The sequence below is a fragment of the Echeneis naucrates genome, chromosome 5 (genome assembly GCF_900963305.1).
Source record: "Echeneis naucrates chromosome 5, fEcheNa1.1, whole genome shotgun sequence".
Classification (NCBI taxonomy): domain Eukaryota; kingdom Metazoa; phylum Chordata; class Actinopteri; order Carangiformes; family Echeneidae; genus Echeneis; species Echeneis naucrates.
The window spans coordinates 22,883,885-22,905,666 of record NC_042515.1 but is presented as its reverse complement, the minus strand read 5'-3'; the positions used below and the strand labels follow the sequence as shown (position 1 = coordinate 22,905,666).

The 21,782-nt window shown below is 40.5% G+C and overlaps 1 protein-coding gene across 1 annotated transcript; it reads left to right on the top strand.

Annotated features, from left to right (window-relative positions):
- The first annotated feature begins 2,135 nt into the window (after positions 1 to 2,135).
- klhdc8a (kelch domain containing 8A) lies at positions 2,136 to 20,032 on the top strand. The gene is made up of 7 exons (XM_029502854.1): positions 2,136 to 2,300; positions 3,368 to 3,578; positions 6,948 to 7,112; positions 7,209 to 7,427; positions 15,949 to 16,050; positions 17,234 to 17,382; positions 19,316 to 20,032. Exons 1-7 carry the CDS (start codon positions 2,136 to 2,138, stop codon positions 19,367 to 19,369), a joined length of 1,065 nt encoding a protein of 354 aa, XP_029358714.1. The 3' UTR covers positions 19,370 to 20,032.
- The last annotated feature ends 1,750 nt before the right edge of the window (positions 20,033 to 21,782 follow it).

The window sequence follows — 21,782 nt, the reverse complement described above, 5'->3', positions numbered from 1 at the left end:
CGAACCAAATCGGTTACAGATTGCAATTAATGCACTCTGTGAGCCGGGCCAGGAGAAACCTATCCTGCCTCGTTAGCAAGTGCACGCCTGCCGGGGTCAGCCTATTGGAGAGAAACTGTGTTTATTTGTTTTTCATCCTTTTTCATAAGCCATTATTAATACCAAACCAAGCAATAAGCAATCATGTGCAAAAGAAATAACCAAAAAAACAAAAGCTGCACCCCTTGGGAAAAGCTTAACTGTTGCCTGGCAACCTCCCCATGCGCATGAGAATGGGGGTGATTTTATTTTGAAGGACAGCCCTCTCTTTATCTTCACCCTCTCTCTTTTTTTCATCGGCCTGTGTGATGATCAAAGGTATGACAGGTAGATAAAGAAGTTGCAGTAAAATGGAGGGTGGAAGACAGGAGAAAAAGGGGAAAGGGTGGAGGCTTTGGAAGGTTTGAGAGCATGTATTAAAAAAGACGCTTTAAAGGATAAACTGCTGTGAGACTTCGTTAAATCTCAGCTGGGTAATTTAGCAACTGTCACATTTTCATTTAAACCAGCTCCCTTTGACCTCAAAACGCACCTGACTTTGGCAGTGATGAGTGGTGTTATTCCCCCCGTATGACACATCAGGTTGCAGCTCTCAGTATGGTTAACGTGATGTGTTCTGTGATGTAGTCGCAATTAGGTTTGCTCTGCTTTGTGGGTTTTATTCTGGGCGCTTCTCCCCCCTTACCTGTAAGCTGTACGCAGAGCAGAAGAAGAGGGTTACACACAGGAAACAGAAAACTCCTGGGGGATGACAAGGAGAAAAACAGCCGCACCCGACATCACAACGATATGGAAAGAAAGTTAAACAGGAACACTGCTCCATCAATTCAGTCACACTACACTTGTTACTAATCTGAGGACAGTGTAGAGGATGAGGATGAGATTCAGCTTCACACACACACCGGCACAGTGATAAAGTGTTTGAAGATAAGGTGGGTAGTCAGATCATCACACCGCAAAAGTTCTTGATAGGAAGCATGTTACTGTGTCATTACACTGAGAGGACAGGACAGTCCAGCGTGGAGCCCAAGCAGCTTTTTTCTCAGAGTGAGAAGATAGGGAGTTAACTCGCTGAAAGGCTGGATGACTCATTTTAATGAGACACAACAAGCACTGAGCAGGATCAGCAAAGCTTCCTTTGACCTGCTTATATCGTAATGATGATGATGATCGAGTTTTTCCCTTGGATTGTTTCAATCATGTTCACAAGGATTGCATAAAACCAACCGTGGATGAGCTCTCAAATGGTTCAGGCCGCAGGTGTACATTCTACATGTTTAACTTCTATCAAACTGATTTTTAAGATGAATTGAGTTCCTAACTATAAAATATTGCTTTTCCTATTTAAATAAGGAGGCTTTTGAAGAAGTTTTCATTTCCTGTTTTCAGTTTAATTATCTATATAACAATGTGGACGTTTTTTTCTTTCTTTTTTTTTTTTTTTTTTTTTTTTGCTTTTTACTTTAAATCCTGAATGAAAGAGAGAGCACCAGAGAAGCTGTAACCATGTGTTGATTTTTTTTTTCAGCTAATTTACTTGGATGCTTTCTTGTGTAAAGCAGTACAGATGATCGAAGTGCTGTAAAAGTATACTATGTCAATGTAAATTATGGTGAAGTTGAAATTAAAAGTACCATGAAAGGGAAATGCAGAAGTACTGGAAACTGTACTTAAGGGAATGTATGTCATCCTGCAGGCTGCAGCAAATGCTAAACCCTAAATATGTGCACAGCTCTTCAGTGGAGTTCGAAAAATTTGATTCACTTCTTCATGCTTGGCTGTGCTGCTGAATTAATTTTCACTTCATGTCTTCTCCAGGGCTTACCTTGAGGCAGCGAACTGTCCCCAGGGAGAAGAGTTCAGCTTGGTCTTTAACTGCTCCGACACTGAAACTGCTCGTCTCCTCTGTACCTTTCCAATGAAGAACTTCCTCTTCACCCTGGGGCTCTGACTTCACAGTCTTCCTACTCTTTTACGCCTTCATTGCCCCAGCTTCCTTCATCAGTCCACCTCCAAAACTTCCCCAACTCTAGGTCTTTTTCCTCATACCTTACACCTCCCCTTCCCAGTGAGTCTATCCCTAGGGTACTGAAGACATGGCGGTCCCTTCAGCCCATGAGTTTCACTGGCAGAGTCTGGCACGACTGTCCAGCGGCCGTGTCTACCACACTTTGTCTGAGGTTGGGGGGCAGATGTACATGTTGGGGGGCTGTGACACTGCGGGGAGGCCATGCCCTGGCCTGGAGTTTTACTCCCCCGAGGTACCAAGCAGACACAATCTGATGTTTCACTTTTACACTTAGAGGAGTAGATAATGCAAGAGTTACAAAATGTTGTTAGACGTGATGTTAAAGAAATTGGTTCAGCTGCAGGTTTTTTACAGAATATTTTTTCAAAGGTATGAAAGCAACAACAACAATCTGGACAAGAGAACATTCACACACACAATGAGGGGTATGTCCATAAAATGTTTTGTTTTGGGTTTTTTTTTGTTACGACATAGGCAAGTGCATCCTTTCTGTCACAAAGTTTCCACATCGTGTTTCCCATCACCCAGACTATTTGAAATGAGTTTCACAATGACCATGAAATAAAGTTCCAAAATCAAACAAAATGTATTGAACTGGCCTCTCAAACTAGTTTCGAGTTCTGTGTAAAACTCTGGGCAATTCTAACCATCCACCAAAGAATGAATGTGTCAGGCTTTTAAATGGAATGGGATGTGTGTCTCTGATTAGTTAATTATGCCCAAAACACTCTAGCATTCCTAATTAACAGATGAGGCATGGAATCATGGACTAAGAGTTTTTTCAGCAATTAAAAAATTATGTGAACCCAACGTAGATGCATTTAAAAACACTTGCTTTAAACTATTTGAGTAGAGCCCATTACATTAATTTCTACACTATGTAAAACTGGAATGCTAACCTTGTAATAAAAACAGTATCTCAACAAGATTCCGATTGGTATAGAAGCTGCTCTGCCGATGATTTATTTAAAAATAAATTATATTACATTACATAAGCCTACTAAAGACACAATTTTTTTTCTTTCCATTGAGTGGAAATTAACCTGCTCTCCATGTAAAGTAAATCTCAGAACTGAAGAGAGAAAAACCTCTAAAACACAGGAAAAAATATTTTTTTTCAGATGTGTTACATTACCAAATAGCGGTTATTTCCCTTAATGCTGTTGTTTTTTTGTTTTTGGTTTTTTTTGTCTTTTTTTATGATGGCGATGTAGCCATGTGTTTTTCCAGCTGTCCTGTCCTTTGTGACATGGAATGTAGCTGCTCTGCCTGACTGCAGCTCCTCATCCCTGTTTGCAGGGGGACCGGTGGATAAGTTTGCCGCCAATGCCTACTCCTCGTGCTGGGGCTGCTGTAGCTGTACTTGGAAAGCAAATCCTGGTGGTGGGGGGAGTTGGGGAGGACCAGACCCCCCTGAAGGAGGTGGAGATGTACAACACAGAAGAGGGAAAGTGGAGGAAGAGGAACTCTCTGCGCGAGGCCCTGATGGGTGTATCAATCACTGTGAAAGGTATGGATCACAACTTATTAACCGTTAACACAAAACCCAGAACAGACAGTGTAGGCACACAGTGTGTTGTGGTGCTGTGTCTGATACATCTTATATAATAGAAAATTACGTATTTGTCAATTTGAGAAAAAGCTGTCACAGCTACTGCAGCTCTCAACTTAACACCTCACTCATCATAAAATACAAAAATACACATAGTATCTCTTTAATGTGGCTTATTAAACAAATCATCTTTTCATTGCTTAAAAAACATCACACCTTTGTTGCTGGTTGTCATTTTTCTTTTATATGGAAGCAGCAGGGGATGTGCTATAAAGCAGCATGTGAAAGCAAAACACCTTTAAATAAAAAACAAAACAAAACACTGTAACTTACTGAAAAATCATTTCAAGGCGCGGAAAGACTAAAATTGTCACTTTTATGGTTTCCATCAGAACAAGTTTTTTCTTCCATGGATGATTATAAAAGAGCAAAGGATCATTTAAGTCCTGTAAAATGGGTACTACTCTGCGTTGATTTAGTTGTTAAGATTGAGTCCAACTCATTCATTCTGATTCTGTATTTAGCAATATTTAGATATTCTCTTCATTCTTATTCACCATTCAATAAACTAGTGAAGGTGTACCTCTCTTATCTGTTCTGAATGAGGTAAATGTCTGGTAACAAGTCCTCACTTTTCTGAACCATGGTTGATATTGTTGATGTCCTTTCACCGCACAGCAGCAACTCGTGGAGGCACATGTATTTTAGTCACAGAAGCAGTTGGTCAGAGTAGCCATCATGCACAGGTGACACAGGCAAACTTTTAACAATCTGGACTGCAGTATTTTAGCAAGTAACTTGGGCTTGTGCTTCAATGAGGATCTTGCTCAATCTTGGTAGGTAGTAGGGAGGCAGCTGCTGTGATCAAACTTTCCTCCAGGCACAGCCTGTTTCTCTGCTTTGTTTTGATCACAGTCATTGCAGAGAAGGAGGCCTCAGAGAAATATGTGGAGGCAAAGGTAAGTAGCTGCTCCAAAGCTTTCTGCCCCTGATTCACACACGCCTGAAACTGTGAGTGTGGATGTGGTAAACTTCATCTGGAGGCCACTGTCATATGACACTTCAGGAGATTATCCTGATAAATGGCGGTGTGTTGGCTTCATGCTATTCTTGGCTAATTTCTGCCCACATAAAAAACACAATGCCATGGGAGGTTTGCAGCTTGTGGATAGAAATCCCATCAAAACATATTCTTCCAAATACTGTCAGAATTTTGCCAGCTGTGTTTTCACCTTCTTTGGCACTTGTCCATCTGTTTTTTCAGCAGCACTGCTGCTCTGCTTCCACCAAATCTCCATATTTTAAGTTGTCAAGATGGCAGTGATTGATAGGCGATGCCATATGAAACATGCCAGACTGGGTAATACCATCCTGGTATAACGGAGACTCTAGGCATACTGAATGTAAAATTAATCTAAACTTACATAACACTCATATTTTATTTAAATATTCAATATGTAACATTTTTAAATGACCTGTGAATTTATGCTATTTTTAACAAATATTTTTAAAGAAGTCTTCTTCTGGAGTGGCCTCAAGTACCCCTAGGGGTATGCATACCCCTATTTGAGAACCACTGGAATAGAAACATAACAGAGTCAGCTCAAAGTTCATACAGGATTACAACTGCTGGCTATACTGCCAGTGTGTGATTTTTATCATTGTGTAGTGTGAATCTGATATCTGAAGTCTGCTCAGCAGATCACCAGTCGAAAAGTAAATTCAGACACAACTTTAATCCTCAGCTTGTTCGACCAAGGTAGCGGCAGAGCAGGTCATACATGCATACCTGGAAGTCTCTACTTCCAGGTGTCCTTGGGTAAATTAAACTCCAACCGGACTCTAATGATTGTTTCATCCTATTGTTCCAATGGATGATGTCACAGCCCACTGGTGTCTCATTCAGAGGCCCAACTGTCAGCTGTTTACATAGCCAAAGTGTTTGGGATCATTTGCTTTTTCATGATCACTGTTTAAAAGACTGAGCAGAACTCATGATCAGATAAAAATAGGAACTTCAAATTAGACCACCCAAACACGTTTGAAATTCTCTATGTTGAAGATCTCTTTGGTTATTATGGCTTCTATCTGTAAAATTAGAAAAAAACAAAAAATAAATACAAGCTCCTTTCTTTTATGTGGCTATTATCCCATTTTTCAGTTAACATATATAATTAGCTTAAACTATGCTGACTTAATATGTAAAGCACTTCATGAAAGTATTAAAACAAAAAGAAATAATGGGAAGGAAAATACAAAAGAATAGAAATAGCCTAAAATTGTGGCTCTAAAATGGTTAGACTGCCAGTACGCTTTAATTATAAAGGCAGAAGTGTTTGAGGTAAATTTTCCAGCATGACGTCAGTGGAGCAGTGTTTTGGCCCTGACGTTTTTATTCTCACATTTTGGAATCATTTGGTTTACATAAAGAAACAGTCTTCTCTGCATTGGTGGATGACTTTGTGTTCAGTTCACCGGTACATTTGTCAGTGCCTGCAGGAATGCAGATAAATACTGCATACACCTAGACTTATTGGCTGAATATAGGCTTCATCGTGCTGCTCTCTCCATCTTCCCGACTGATCTTCGATCTTTGGCCCTTCGCTTGTAGTTTTATCCCCAAACTCATTCCCAGCAACTGAGAAAGAGACAAATGATCTGACAAAATGATCAATGGGGCCAAATGAAAACAAATATGGTATTTTAAAATGGATAGTCTTCACAGAATTGACTAAATGATCCCGTTTTTATTAACATTTGTGAGTCATTATTTCCCACATATTAGATGATGAACTTTAGGTAATGAGGTTTTGTTTTTGTTTTTGTTTTTTTGTTTGTTTTTTTACCCCATTAGATTTTTCTTCCTTTTATTATTTATACATTCAGTTTTCAGCTTTTAAATAAAAGTAAAAACAAAATAAAATGCAGATTGATTGGCTTGTGCTTTACTTTTGTTTTGACACTCTCACCCTGTCACCCATCTCTATTCTTATGCTGGAGGTGTCACACTAAGGTGCCAGACATGGCCTCTGCATTTCCTCTGCTGCTGCATATGTCCTGTGCTCCTTATGTCTGTCACAGTCTCTTGCATCATCACTAGTTAACTTCTCCACCAGCTCTGCAGTTTGGCAGATTTTTAACACTTCATAAAGAGCCAGTGAGGTGTTTCCACCAGTTGGGACTGTTGTTATTGCAGGAGTGAATTTTTTGAGATGGTTCTGATGGTGAGTAATTTCTTAGAATAAACTTGAATCCATAAGATGCATTTCATTAAAACAGTCACATATAAAAGTCCTTTGACATAAATTTGGCTCTGTGTGTGTGCAGATGGAAGGGCACTGGCTGTGGGAGGAATGGGTGCTGACCTGCTCCCTCGTAGCATCTTGCAGCAGTATGACCTTCGAAAGGACATGTGGGCACTACTTCCCTCCATGCCAACCCCACGCTATGATGCCAATATCAATCTGATTGGTAACAAGCTCTACGTGGCAGGTACAACCCATAGAAAACCTGAACTACGATTTGTTTCAATGCATGCTCTACAATCATCAAAATAGCTGCATACTCTTTGTTTTCATGCTCTTTAAGGCGGACGTCAGTGTAAGAGACCAGTGAAGGCTTTTGAGGTGTATGATGCAGAAGGACGTTCGTGGACCACACTACCCACGATACCATGCAAGAGATCATATGGCGGGGTGGTATGGGACACAGCTGGAAGGCTGTGCCTGCTCGGAGGACTGCGTCAAGGAGGAGGACACCAGAGCTCCAAGTTCACCAAGAACGTCAACATTTTTGACACCAACCAAGGTACAGAAAGACAAGCACACACACGTACACACTGTTATTGGCCACTTGCGATACTTATCCTCAGCATAGCCTCAAGCTATCCCTAATCAACTGATCTCAGTCTGAAATGTATCTTGTGAATGACAAAGGGAGATGCCAGTGACAGATGGAGACTTGTTTGTAATGTCATCACAATCGTTATAGATACATTATAAATTCATTTATTAGATGATTTTCTGACACATGTACATGCAACACATGATCTGTGCCAGACGGTTGTTCAGAACTTTGTTTCAAATTTCAGGTCTCTGAAGAGGTCAAATATGTTGGTGTTAATCTTATTTAAAGCTGATAAAATCAATCCACTTGGAATATTTCACTTCCTGAGGGCAGGATTCAGTGTCAGTGAAAAGCTGAAACTAAAATGAAATGTAAAGACAGTTTGAGGGCTTTAAAACCCTGTACACAGTATATAAACACTGTACCCACAAACTGTACATATGTGGCTTTGTTGCCTTCTTGTAAAGTAGTTTGCACATGGAAAACTTTAATGCTTTAAAGGAACAGAGCTATATTTTTGGAAATATGCAAATTTTCTTTATTTCCAAAGGGAGGTAGGAAGAGATCTGGATTTGGTTGTGTTGGATTATTTTAGTTTCGTAAACAGTTACCCTGAGTTTGTTTAAACTTCAAAAATAGTTTTCCAGCCTAATTAATCTTTATTTCCAGAAATTATGGAGTGTCTTGCTGGATCTGTTTCTTGATGAATAGTTTATTCGTGGGACAAAATGTCTGTGTAGAACTAATTGCCAGAAATGGTTAGAACAGAGGATTTCATTTTGGTCACTGTACACGCACATGGATATCAAATGTGGGAACTCGCCATTGTGATGACAACACTTTGCTCACTGGACCTAAGTACTCTTCAGCAAGAAATTTACAGAAAAAAAGTTCCAGCACATTTTTCCCCATAAATGTAAACATTCACACATGCAGCTAAAGCAAAACGCACCAAACAAGGGTCAGGTGTTGAGTCAGACTTCTATACATACAGGAAAAATATTTTGTATAAAAATTTTGTGTGAGAAATCTGCAGACCTATGCTTGAGGCTATGCGTCAGTTTATGGCTGCTTTAGCTACTGCTGGCATAATATATGACTAATTGAACTGTGAGTGGTGGAGTAGCATTATGGCGCTTATGTAAGTGTCAGCTTTTGACAAGAAAGCAGGATAAAAAAGACAATTGTTTCTTTGAGTTTGGTAATATTTTGCAATTGACCGTGAGCTCCATAACATTAGGTGTGAAATGTGAACAGCCGAATTTAGAGCAAGCTTTTTCTCTCTGCCTCCGATCGTTATGCTACGCCGCTGTTTTGCACTACTAGAAGTAATTTGGAGATTGGCAATTAATATCAATGATTATGAAACTGATAATTGATATGTAAAATTTTTTAAGTTTTAAAATTCAGGGCACCACCCTGTTAGGGTTAGGGTTAGGGTCAGGGACCAATGTCCAAATTAGCAAAATCAATATCAATTCTCAAAAGGGTTAACAAAAGGAGTAAATTTGAACATTGACCGTTATGAATCCAGCAATTGTCACAATTATAGCCACAATAATCACAAACAACAACAGTTTAAAATATAACAGAATTTATTCACAGCAATAATTCAATATCAAAATAACATCACTCTGGATAAATGGCTTTTATAGTTTGATTATTCAATGATACATCAGCTACTAAACTACAACAGGTAACACACATCTAATGAGAATGGGTTAGCAATATGGATAGCCTTAGCCATGGTGATAGCTATAGCGGTAACAGTAGTAACATCATATGCAGCAACACTACTAAATAGCGATAGCAATGACAATCGCAATAGCAACTAATTGCCAATTGCGAGTTTGTGTGTGTGTGAGCAGTAAAGATGGCTGGAGAGTCACATGAGTGATGTCTGTACTGGTCAGAGCCAAGATGGCGACGGAGTGACGTTGACTACACATCTGTCGGAGCCAAGATGGCGACTGGTCACCGCGTGTTAATGTGTATGAGGGGAAGAAGAGGAAAGAGAAAGAAATTGCAGACGACGTCACGAGAGTTGACTATTACAATATCACTGCACAATAGCCGAGCTGGCGAATGGAGTTCACTGGTTGGGTATTGGTCTTTTAACTAGTGATATTGGTCAATCACTGATCAGGGTGACGGCTGACACAAATCAGTTTTGCTACTTATAGGAGGGAGTTAAAGAGAGAGGGGGATCCAGTCCGAGTTTCCGCAACGCATTCTTCACTATTCTTATCCTGAGATAACAGCGACATGATGAATCCCTCGGCAGCAGCAGGAAAGATCACGGACGACGATTGTTCTTTGTTAGCTTCTGGTAACAAAGTTGGCGTGCTTGTCTTCTCAGAACGTGGATCAGCTGATCATTCAGCGGTTCGAGGAGGGGAAAAAAAGGAAAAACAAACAAAACGGAAAACAGCAGTCTACGCTCGTCCTGCGAGTTGAAGACTGTGAGTTTTGTGGTGGTAGAATCCAAATGTTTGGTGTTGCTCCCCTGATCTGGTCCAGATGAAAGCTGGGACAGCTCTGCACTAAAACTAGAGCCTGGGAAAAAGCGAAGGTGGATGGCCGCCGAGCGTCTTTATCACCTGTGTCACCGAGTACCCCTGCTAAGGGCGCTGGCATCCAGCCAATGCCCTCCTGTTCAAACTCAGAACCACACCTTAGAGGTGGATCTTGGGGGTCGTGGTGCCATTTTCAAACAGGCAGACAACTCAGCCCAGGCTTCAGGAGGAACATGTAGGCCTCTCTATTGTTCTTTTCAGAGCACGTGGGAGGCGATCCCAACACTGCACTAAATACGTGCTGGCTCCTGCTCCAGACACAACTCCAGACACTCTGTGATAATACTCTGATCATAATATGCATATTTCTGAACTGTTTGTTTAAAATGCTTTAAGTGTTAGACATATCATCATCTCCTTTTCCACTGACAGCCTTTGTCTTTGTACAGGCCTATTCAAAGTAGCCATGATCACCAGCCTTGCCGTGAAGAACAATTCTAAATTAGTCAAACAGGCTCATGCCGTTCTTAATTCCTAGCACACTCAGCCTCCCAAAACACAGCAAGATGACTTGATGACCTTTTATCCCACAAAGACACCCTAGAGTTAACAGGTGAGCAAATTGAAGAGGGGCCGGAAGAAGAAATGAGGGAAGAGGGGGATGCAAAAATCGATAAGTCATTTAAGACACTTGGCTATATCGACGTAAGGCAGATGAAAGCCAAATAAAGCAGGACATGGAAATGATAATGTTATTTTATGATAATTTGGAGAAAGTTTGGCAACAGTGTGTTTAGGAGAGATAAAGGGAAAAAAAGAAGGAAAGGAAAGGGCTGCCAGCACAAGTATTCATGTGCATAGACTAATTTGTATCCATGTGCACACAAACACACACACACACACACACACACACACATACAGAGAAGGCAGCAGTACACGCTTCTCCAATCTAATTTTGGTGGAGATGAGATGGTAGATGAGGTGCGGAGGGAGGGCTGGTGATGAGAAGCGCTTTAAATTACAAGATCCAGAAACAGATTGCTTTATTATCCATCTGCAGCAATACCTCTCCACACACACACACACACACACACAGGACCATGCAATCTGCTGTCACATAGTGATATTCTATTACTTTTCCACATCACCAGTATTGAGACACATGACCGTTAGGGGATGTTTCACCGTTGTTGACAAGCTGCAATAATAACAACAGAAAACACAAAGTACGAAGGTGTAAAAGAAAATTAACACCGTGATTTGAGAAAATTGCTTAAGAGGTCACTTCACCCAAATGATCAAAGCAAATTTTCTGTGTTTCCTCTGGCGGTACCTGGCACCAAAAAAAAAATCATTGGAGGATTCAATGTTCTGGACGAACAGAAGAAAAACTACTGCACTTCTCAGATTTCAGGCCTAGTTCAATTTTTGACATTTTAAATGTCAGAATTTAAACTTGAAACATCACATTCGTATAACCATTTATGTGCTTCTTACAAACTCAAGCACCTTTAATTTTTCTGCTTTTCCACCTGGCCCAAATGAGTGGAGTACTGCCATGATGATTGTCCTTCTGGGACTTTCTCCCAACTCCACAGGGAGACAGGTTAGGGAAGGAGAGCTGAGCCTGTCCTCTGAAGACGAAATTATTTTTTGCAGAAATTAAAGAGACAGGTTAGGGTTAGGGTTTGTTCTTCAAAGTCACCTTTGTCATCCCCACACTTAAGCCTGGTGGCCAGCTCTACAAGGCTGTTGCAAATGTCTTCCATTGAGAATGACGGAGTGATGACCATTGTTCTCTTGGGAACCTTAGGTGCAGCAGAAAATGTTTGGGTGGATGCTTGAGCCCTGCAGACAGCAACTTCTTACGCATGTCTTTATTCTTTTTTTCCTCCGATGTCCTAAGTCAGCTGTGGGGTGTGTCTTTCCAAATGAGGTTGAACCAAGTGAATTCACCGCTGATGGACCCCAATCTGAATATTTTTGTCAATGGTTGCGTGAAGTCACAATCATTAGCCACTCTTGCCTGACACACCTGTATTGAGTCCCTGCTTTAGCCTTTGGCTTGACTATGATAGTTAGATGCATGCTCAAGCCTCACCACAATGTATTTACAGCTTCATACATCAAATAAGCACTGCATAACAATATATTTCTTTTTAGAATGACCTTTTAAACTGAATCAAAGGTCTAAAGTATGATAAAGAACGCACAAGTGAGGTAATGAGGAAGTGGTAATGGCCTTGGTTATTTACAGTAAAGATCTTAGTAATGTGCTAAACTTTAAATTAATTAAATCCACAATCTGTTTTCTTGTTGGAGACTTGATACGTAATGATACATATTTTTTATCTTTATTACTAGTACCTGCAGTCTTCTCTTCCCATTAGATGCGGCAATCTTCAATTTGCAATCGAGACAAAGGTTAGGCTAAAACTGCCAACAGGCCTTCACTTCTGCTTGTAAAGGTTAATTACTGAGCACACAATAATAATTGAGGTGGTGACAGTCAAATGAGCATAAATATTTAACAACTCCTAGATTCCCCCATCTGCCTGCTGTTGAGATTCTCTGACACTGCATCGTTCAGCAAATTAGCTTGAGTTAATATAAATCACAGCTATCGCCGTAAGATGCCGACTGGCAGCCCTAGCTACTGGGCTTGTCTGTTACTGTTTTCAGGCTGGTTTTCCACATTTGGCTTGTTGTTGTTGGCATTTTTTCCCCGTGTACATCAACTTTTATTCAGCCTCTACGTTTGGATAATAGTGATGTGTTAAATCCCGGTTCATAGTGAAACAGGTTAAAAGTAGCGTCCCTTGTTGTGATTTAGGTGAACCAACACAAACAAAATTTTTATTCAGTTGCTTTTTTCAACTAGAATAATGGATTCTACTGCTGTGACTGTATCTAAAAGAAACACTCTTGTCAGTCCCTCGTGACTGCGCAAGTTGAACTCAGGCAACACTAACAAAAACCACAAAATATGCAGTCCTCCTGGGACCAACTAGTAACGTTTTGTTGCTTATTTGATTCATGTAATGCCTGACATGATAAAAACCGCCCCAAAAAATGGAATGAAGCAGGATGGTGAATAAAGCAGATTTAGTCTATTCTTGGCCATAACCGTGGATCAATTCGTAATTGTTACAATGTAATGGTGAAATTTGTCCCTGAAGGATCATCTGTGTAGTCGGCAGTGAAAACCTGGCAGAATCCATCAAAAATGAAGATCTGATCAACATCCATTTCTAGTTTTAATCATAGGGAAAATTACAGAGCAGAGATGTAGACCAAATTACCAACAGACACTACAAAGCCTTGTCTTTACAGGATCATTCAATTGTCACTCCCTCTCCACGTCTGTATTCCTGCTCTCTGTATTTTCTCTCCATCTCCCTCTCTTTATTCTCTTCCCGTCTCCCACTAGTATAGAATAATGCATGCTGGTGTTTTCCCTGCATTCCACAAAGAAAATCTTGGCGCATAGGTTTGTGTAATCCTCCAAAGCAAATATGAATCAGTCCTGCAGTCACAGCTCAGTCTCAAAAGACTAAACCATAAGTCTGTAGTGTGATGTGTTGACACAGCTGTAATTTTAAAGTAGAAAATCCAGCCTGTAACACTGTAAGCACTACTGCCATACCTTATATTATGCTTTCAAAAAGAATTCATCTTTGGATTTGTAAACAATAACTGCTTAGTTATGGCCGTGGTGTTTCATCCCCAAGCTGATATTCAGGAAGTTTGTCCATGGTGACGCTGTTGCTGCTTGAGTCTTGGCTTTTGAACAAAGGTCAAATGTTGGTGCTCAGTGCCTGATGGATGCATTGCACAGGTTGCCTTTAGAGGGGTGCCTGATGGATGCATTGCGCAGGTTGCCTTTTATAGGGGTACCTGAGGAATGTAACAGGGCTTCAGCCAAAGAAGAGGAACAACTAGGATGAAAAGCGAGAAAACACGGCTCCTCATGCTGCAGCATGCAAGAAGAATCACTATCTACCTACTTACTTTTTATTTGCTCTGCGTACATTCATTCCTCTGAACCTTGCCTCTTGCTTTAGAAAAAGATTGAAAATAAAAATGGAACAGGAAGAGCGAGTGTAAAGAGGATAAAGACAGCAATGAAAATGAAGGAGCAAAAAGGAAAAAAAAATATATGACAAATATATGAGAAATAGAAAGATGCAAAAAATTAAGGTAGAATAAGACAAAGAGCAAGAGATTTTCTATTTTTTCTTTCTTGCTCTTGTTCTATCTGTCTTTAATTGTCTGGCCTTCCCTTGCTCCTCACGCCCCTCCCTAATCATCCAAAGCTGTCTTTCTTCCTCTGTCACAACTCTCCAGTCAGGGCTTCCACCAGATAAGCAAAACTTGGCAGGAACGAAACCTAGAAGAAGAAAAGAAAATTTCAGGAGGATCTACTGGGGAGGAGTAGGAGGCCCATTATTTTGATGGCTATATATAAATTTCACCTCCACTCTCTAGTACACTTTTTATAAACTAGAGTGCCACAGCTTTGAGCGTGAAGCCAAGATTTGCAGAAAACAGTCTTTGTTGTCAGAGTGTCAGCTAATTAGGAAGATTAAGTTAAAATTGCAGTGTCTTCCACACCTGCGGTTTAACTGATTTTATTCTTGAGTTGTTTTGGGATTAATGGTGCCATTGGCTGTTTCAGTGGCACATCAGAAAATAAACAGCAATGACATCTCCACCTGGACAGTAGCAGTGGTATTGGTGGGAAGCAGTTGAAGGGCTGTGTATGTCCCACTATTTATTCATTTCAGCAACCTACCTGCAATAAATGTATCTCATACATAACAGATTTGTAGCCTCTCTTTAAGGCACACTGACTCTGAGTGTCTTCCATGAACTATAAATAAAGATGAATGCAGTCACCTGTAGATTTTCTGAAGAGTTTTTAAGCTCACTATTGGACCCAGATTCTGGTAGTCAGGTGTTGTTACTTCTGTGTTAGCTTAATTTCTCTGTGGTCCCTCCGTCACCTGGACTGAAGAATAAACTGATTCTTTTGGCGGTCAAGGGTCAGAGCGACTGTGACCGCACAAACACTCAGAAATTCATGCAAATTATGACACAAATACAAATACAAAGCTATGAATACAATACAAATACCTAACAGGAAAAAACACAATGCTCTGATGATATTTTAATGAAAAAGAACAAAGATCAACTTCAATATATACCATAATATCACTAGCTCAGGAAAAGGAAATTGTGACTATATTTCCTGCATATTGACTGGTTGGAGAAAAGCAACCAGAATGTCGTGAGGTTTATCTGGTGGATTGAAAAAAGCAGAAAACCAACAGCTACTTCACCCAGATCTCCCACTCTTAGTTTAACATCCCCTTTTCTTTATTGAATTGATGCAACAAACTTCAGTCATCCTGTTGTCTCCGAAAGTTCTCGGATGAACTGTAGCTCGCAGGTAACCACCTGAATTCTAATGCTGTTGTGCAAACTTTTGACTTAGATCAACAAAGCCTTCTTCAACCAGAGACCTGCTGTTGTCCATGATTAATAGGAGGCAGACCAAGAAACAGAGCCATTTGGAGTGTTCTTGTCATCATCAGTGTCAGCCCTGGTCTCCTACTAGCCACCATTTCAAATTTATGATTAGAGATTGCTCATGAAAACGATGTACCAGCAATCAAACAAGCGTATCCTCACTCCCTCTCCCTCAAGGTCTGACTCCAGCCTTCCTCCCTGTCTGTTTATAGTCTGTGTTTGTTATAACCTTTCAGTGTCCTTGCCAGTGCATTTGTACATTCGTGTCCTGGGTGCAGCTGCCTTGTGGGATGACCTGTTTGTGCAGGTCACTCTCTGAAAACAAACACACTAGCATCCTGTCCAGCTAAAGTTAGAATGCAGTCCCACTCGGCTACTTTAAACGCTTGTGCTTACTCCACTCCTCATTTCTCCTTCTTCATTGTCTTCTGTAGGTGCCTGGTTGAAGTCAGAGGAGACTGTGGCTTTGAAGACAAAGAGAGCTGACTTTGCCGCTGCTTTCCTGCGTGACCGGATGGTTGTAGCAGGAGGACTTGGTAAGAGAGACGAGTGGCAAACTAAAAGTTCCTGCTGCTCAGAAATGTTGGTATTGCATTCATGTTGTCTGAATTGGCTTGACTGAATATCTTGATACAGTCCAGCACAAAAATCAAGATATACAATAATACTGGAGAGGAGTGGGGGCCAAATTTAGTAGTTCAGCTACTATGCAATTATATTTCTTAAAGGTGGAAGCCATCTAAACTGTATTATTTTCATTTTTATTTGTCACATACCATGTATACTGTGCAAAACAATAAATTCTATATTGTCTCTGCTTCTCAAAATCATCCATAGCATATCACCCAACATTCATAGGTGAATGAAATTTCTCCAGAAACACTTAAGGTGCTGCTCTAGGCACTGAGCATCCATGATGCACAATATCCAAAGTTCAAACTGGAACTGCTTTCTGCCCAGTGAATAGTCCCTCTAAGATCTGTTAACAGCGTGGTCTGTGGAAACCTTCCCACCTGTACCTAATCCTGCTGCAGGACAGTTTAACCATCACTTGTATTTATATAGCCCCTTTGGTACCAGTCAAAAAACCTCAAAATACCCGCCACCGTCTGGGTTTTGTTGGCGGTTAAAAAGGCCACAATAAGCATTCAGACCTGGGTGAAATTGCTGTGTAAGGAAAGCAGGTATTTACTGGCTCTGGCGTCAAACAACATTGATGTAAATACAACACCCAGGTGCTCTTGCTAATTTTGTGCCTCAGTGAGCCCCTAACCCTCCAAGAGAAATGACTCTCAGAGCAAAAACACTGACCTATCACCTGCCCAGCATGGGGCTGTTAAACCAGAAATACTGCAGCTACACTGAGCTCCGGGATGGCAGAGAAAGCTGCAGCCTCTATATAAGTTTTAACAAGACCTAATCACCGGTTGAAGTGTCTCACATGGAGAAAAGAGCAACAGCCTTAAGATAAGCTGTCAGACACAGACATGAAGCTGAGACAAACTGGACTGGAAGTGGGAAAGGAGTCAGTCAGCTTTTACACACACCCATTTATTCCTGTAGTTTTGGTGGAGTAGGGTTAGTGTGTGATGTATGATTGACTGCACTGTGTTAAAGGTTTGTTGGTCACAGTCGTTCCAATGTCAATGTAGTCATGCTCATAGTCAATTGAGTTTTACTGAAAATATTAGTGCTGTGTAAATGCCTTCCATTCTTTAGGCCATGAGCCCTCAGCGCTGGACACAGTGGAGGCCTTTCATCCTGGGAGGAAGAAGTGGGAGAGGCTGGCTCCCATGACCTTCCCACGGTGTTCTGCCTCTTCTATTGTCATCAGAGACCGCCTCCTGGTGGTAGGAGGGGTCAACCAGGTAGAGTAGAGCTTGGTTTCTCTGCAGAGCTTACAAACAGTATTTACAGTAAACATGATTACAGTCTTTGTGGTGGCAGATCTGTGGTTTATTTATATCCTCAATCTGAATATGTTGTGCCCTCTACAGCCACTGAGTGCAGCTTCGTGCCGTGCCACACACTGTAGTGAGCAGCTTCTGAATAGGGATGTGTTAAGAAAAAACCCTTGGCTGTCCGTCGACCATGACCAAAACCATCAGGCCTGCACAGACCTGTCTCTACATTTCACACTGAACATGACAGTGATAGACAGAGTCTTTTTTTTCCAGCAATGAGCAGTTTCACAAGATGATGTAAAAATCATTGCAATTGACCAATGACCAATACTAACCTCTCTTCCATGCTTCCATATATCACACTAAAATGATATATGAATGAGAATTAATAGCCCTGATCACACCTTGTAACATGTGGGTGATTGTCAATGATCATGTCAGCTCCATTCACTTCTCTAATAAACTGCTTGTGTCATAGCTCATAGCTTAGTCTCATAGCTCAGTCCATAAAGTGCAAAAATAAAATGTTCATACTAGTTTTCAAAAGATAAGTTAAAGCTTACGTCTGCAGACTCTGACTTTAAACAGAACAATTTCTATCGCATCAAATATCCAAGACAAAATTACCATCATGCAAAGTTAAAGTTAAAAACATTCTTATTTCTTATTTTTTCAAGTTAATAGCACCTTCTGCTTCAAAAAGACTGTGGATTGTTTTATTTGATTCACTGTGGCCCAACAATCATTTGCTTAGTAAATTTGTTTGGTGAAACTAAATTCTTTGTCCTCAGTAAGTATCTAACACTTCAAAAACAAAAATAGAGAAATAATTAAACAAGTCTGATCTTTGAACTCTCACAGTATGAACCTGATTTAGAAAATGTGTTTTCAAGGACCTTTAATATTCATCGATCATGTGACACAGGAACATTAAACCTTGGGACATTTGCACAAAGAAAGAAAAAAGCCTCCATTACCCCCCCTCCTGTTGGTATGAGCATGACTGCAGAGCTCCACCTTGTGGAGAATCTTTGAATACCATTTCAAGAAGGTCCCTAATCAGTCAGATATGTTTATGATTTTAAGAATTTAAATTTTTTTTTTTCTTTTTTTTTTACCCTAGTTTATATCTCCTCTCTCAGTGTCTGTGTATATTCTCATTCATCCAGGTGATAGTCATATCTGAGAAAAAAATTTAATTGAACGCAAAATAGATTTGTCTAAGAAGAGATTCATTACTTTTCAATGCATCGGTCTGACTAGTCCTCCCTAGTCCTCTCTCGGTCTTCTCTCTGGATCTCTGAACAACAGGTCAGCCGACCAATCAGGAGCACTCAGCAGGAGCAATCAGGAACAGCAAATTTCTGATAAACATTCGGCAAAACCACATCTTGAAAGATTGGATGGTGTCTCCAGAGCATCTCTCAGTAGACTGAGCAATTTAATAATTTCACAATGTTAGACTTTTTTCTTCTTATTACATTCTTGTTTCCTGGCCTGAGCATGACTTTCTTTACGCCAAACATGCAAATGACAATAAATCAACCTTGAACCTTGAGCCCTGAACTCCTAAATTTGACAGCATGATGATCAAAGACCAGATGGAAGTTTACCTTTAGACTAGATTTGACCATTAATGTTACTGAGTGTGCTGCTATATGTAGATGCTTCCATGAAAAGATTAGGATGAGACCGTGTGTAAATGATTGTGTTTCAGTGAGTTAATCCTTTAGCCATTCTCTGTCAGTTCACTGCTTATGTTCATGTGTAAATTGCAGTTACTAAAATGATACCTGCTACAGTTGAAACACAAACCTGGCACGCTTGTTTAAGGCAGTGGTTAAACTGTTAGCAAAGACCATGTAGAGTATTTACAGACTTTTTCTCTCTCTCACAGGTTCCTAGCTCAGCCCATGAAATCCTCTATGTCAAAGAAGAAGAGTGTCTGTAGTCTGTAGCAACTGACACCAAACAAACGCAGCAGACTCCACTTCCTTTTCTCCGTGCAGCCCTCCTGAATCGGACTGTAGTGAAAAATGTAGACGACAGTGAGAAGACTGAGTGAGATTGAGCCTGAGACTACACTGTCAGCAGACCACACTCTCCCCTGCTGGGCTACACTGACATCGAGTACCACATGGAAGCACACACTCGCACAATGGAGGAGCTGGCTCTTTCTCTCTACCAATTTATGTCTCTTGATACTTTTAGTACATGACACTTCTGCGTTGTACGTTGTAGTGCATACTTGGAGAAAAGATATTTTGTAGCTCTCATGTTTACTAATGTAGACAGAAAACGTTTGGAAGACCTATTTTATGGCTTAATTGCATTTCATGTTTTGTGTCTGTATTTATTTGCGGGCAGCTTGCTAACAGCTGATAATAGCTAGGTAATTTGAGTTGCACATTTTCATTTAGCTTGACGAAAATGCAATATATATCACAGCAAAAAAGTTCTGAAAATTGGGAGAGGTTTTCCCACTGAGTGCATCGTCAATCATTTCTGTAATGTGTTGGAATAATTACACTGAGAATGCCTTCACTTTCTGTGTTGTGACAGTGCACGCTTATTATTGTCATAGATTTGTTTTCATTCATTGCATATATGAAAAGAAAAGATGCATTAAATGACAATATGTTTGTGATTACCAGAGTAATGTCAAAGAAGAGGATTCTGATTGTACACATGTTGATTCCTGAAGCAATAAAAATGTGTGTTTGGGTAACATGCTGTGTAGTTATGATGTTCACTTTATGACATTTTGCTCATGTTGTGTTTCGCTTGTTCAGAGGAATTCCTTGTGCAAGAATTGAACTTTTTATTATATCCCAAACACAATCAATGTTTCTGCTGCTCTAAACCTAGTCCTGACAAGAAACGGTGAGAATATGATTCCTCATGCTCAGTGGACAAAATGCCATCTGTACTTTGCATTGCTCTTTTTTTGCACTAGATGGCAGTGATCACACATGTAAGCCTCTCTGGTTCACAGTTAAGTACAAACTAGTTGGGTATGATGTCAGAGTCGCTTGAGTTACATGTAAATATTAGCATTAGTAAAAGAGGGAGGTAGAGAGCAAAATTTATTTCCCGACAAATCATTTAATTTTTTTTGTGTGTTTGACAGAAGACCACGGCTAACTATTTTACCACTATCCCATACAACAGATCAACATCATTATCTTGAGACAAAGTTTCTGCTTCTAAACAAATTTATATCGAGAAGGTTTGGAGCGACTCCGTTTGTACATAAACAAACCAGACAGACTGATGGCTTGTGCAGAGAATGGTGACTAATGTAGCATGTTTCATCACATCAACATGATTGGCACTATCTAGATTTATCTAGTTATCAGGCTCCTCTTCTATGGAACCAACTTTCAGTATCGGTCCGGGGGCGGACTCATTAGTAATTTTCAAGACCAGGCTTAAAAGTTTCCTGTATGACAGAGCTTATAGTTAAAAAGTTAAAGTCCTCTACTCTTTAGCTATGCTGCTGTAGGCCTAGACTGCTGGGGGAAGGACTGAGCTTCTCTCTCTCTCTCTCTCTCCCCCTCTCCCTCTTTCTCTCTCCCTCCATCTTGCTCGCTCTCCTTTCCTCCCCCCTTGCATGCATTGATAAGAACCATCCTTCTTAAAAAAACACAGTTTCACCCAGTTCTAAGCATTTGTACTGCATTTACTAACCATGTTCTGCCAAAGTCTCTGTCTCTCCCAGTTCCTCTCCTCTCTCTCCCTGTCCTCATCCTGCAGGTGGTGACTCATCTCCATCCCATGTTCCTGCAACACCTGCTGGTCCCATATTTCATGAATTCTGTATTACAGCTCAACTCCATGAACTTCATGCAACAACATGTTCCTGCCTACACCCCCCCCCCCCCCAATGCCTGTCTCTCTCTCTCTCTCTCTCTCTCTCTCTCTCTCTCTCTCTCTCTCTCTCTCTCAACCCAACCGGTCGAGGCAGATGGCCGCCCCCCCTGAGCCTGGTTCTGTTCGAGGTTTCTGCCTCTTAAAGGAAGTTTTTCCTTGCCACTGTTGCCAAGTGCTTTCTCATCTGGGGATCTGTTGGGTCTCTTTAAATAAATGTATGAAGAGTTTGGTCTAGACCTGCTCTATATGTAAAGTGCCTTGATGTAACTTTGTTATGATTTGGCGCTATACAAATAAATCAGATTTGATTTGATTTGATTTTGATACTACTGTACGTGTTAATGGCCATTCAACAGTTTGAGATGAGGAAATAGAAAATGCATAGATCCCAATCAAATGTCCAGACTGTGTTTTGATGATTTGATGATTTCTTTGATCATTTCTTATCCCTGCAAGACCCAGCTGTGTGTATCACAGTAATTATGGATGCT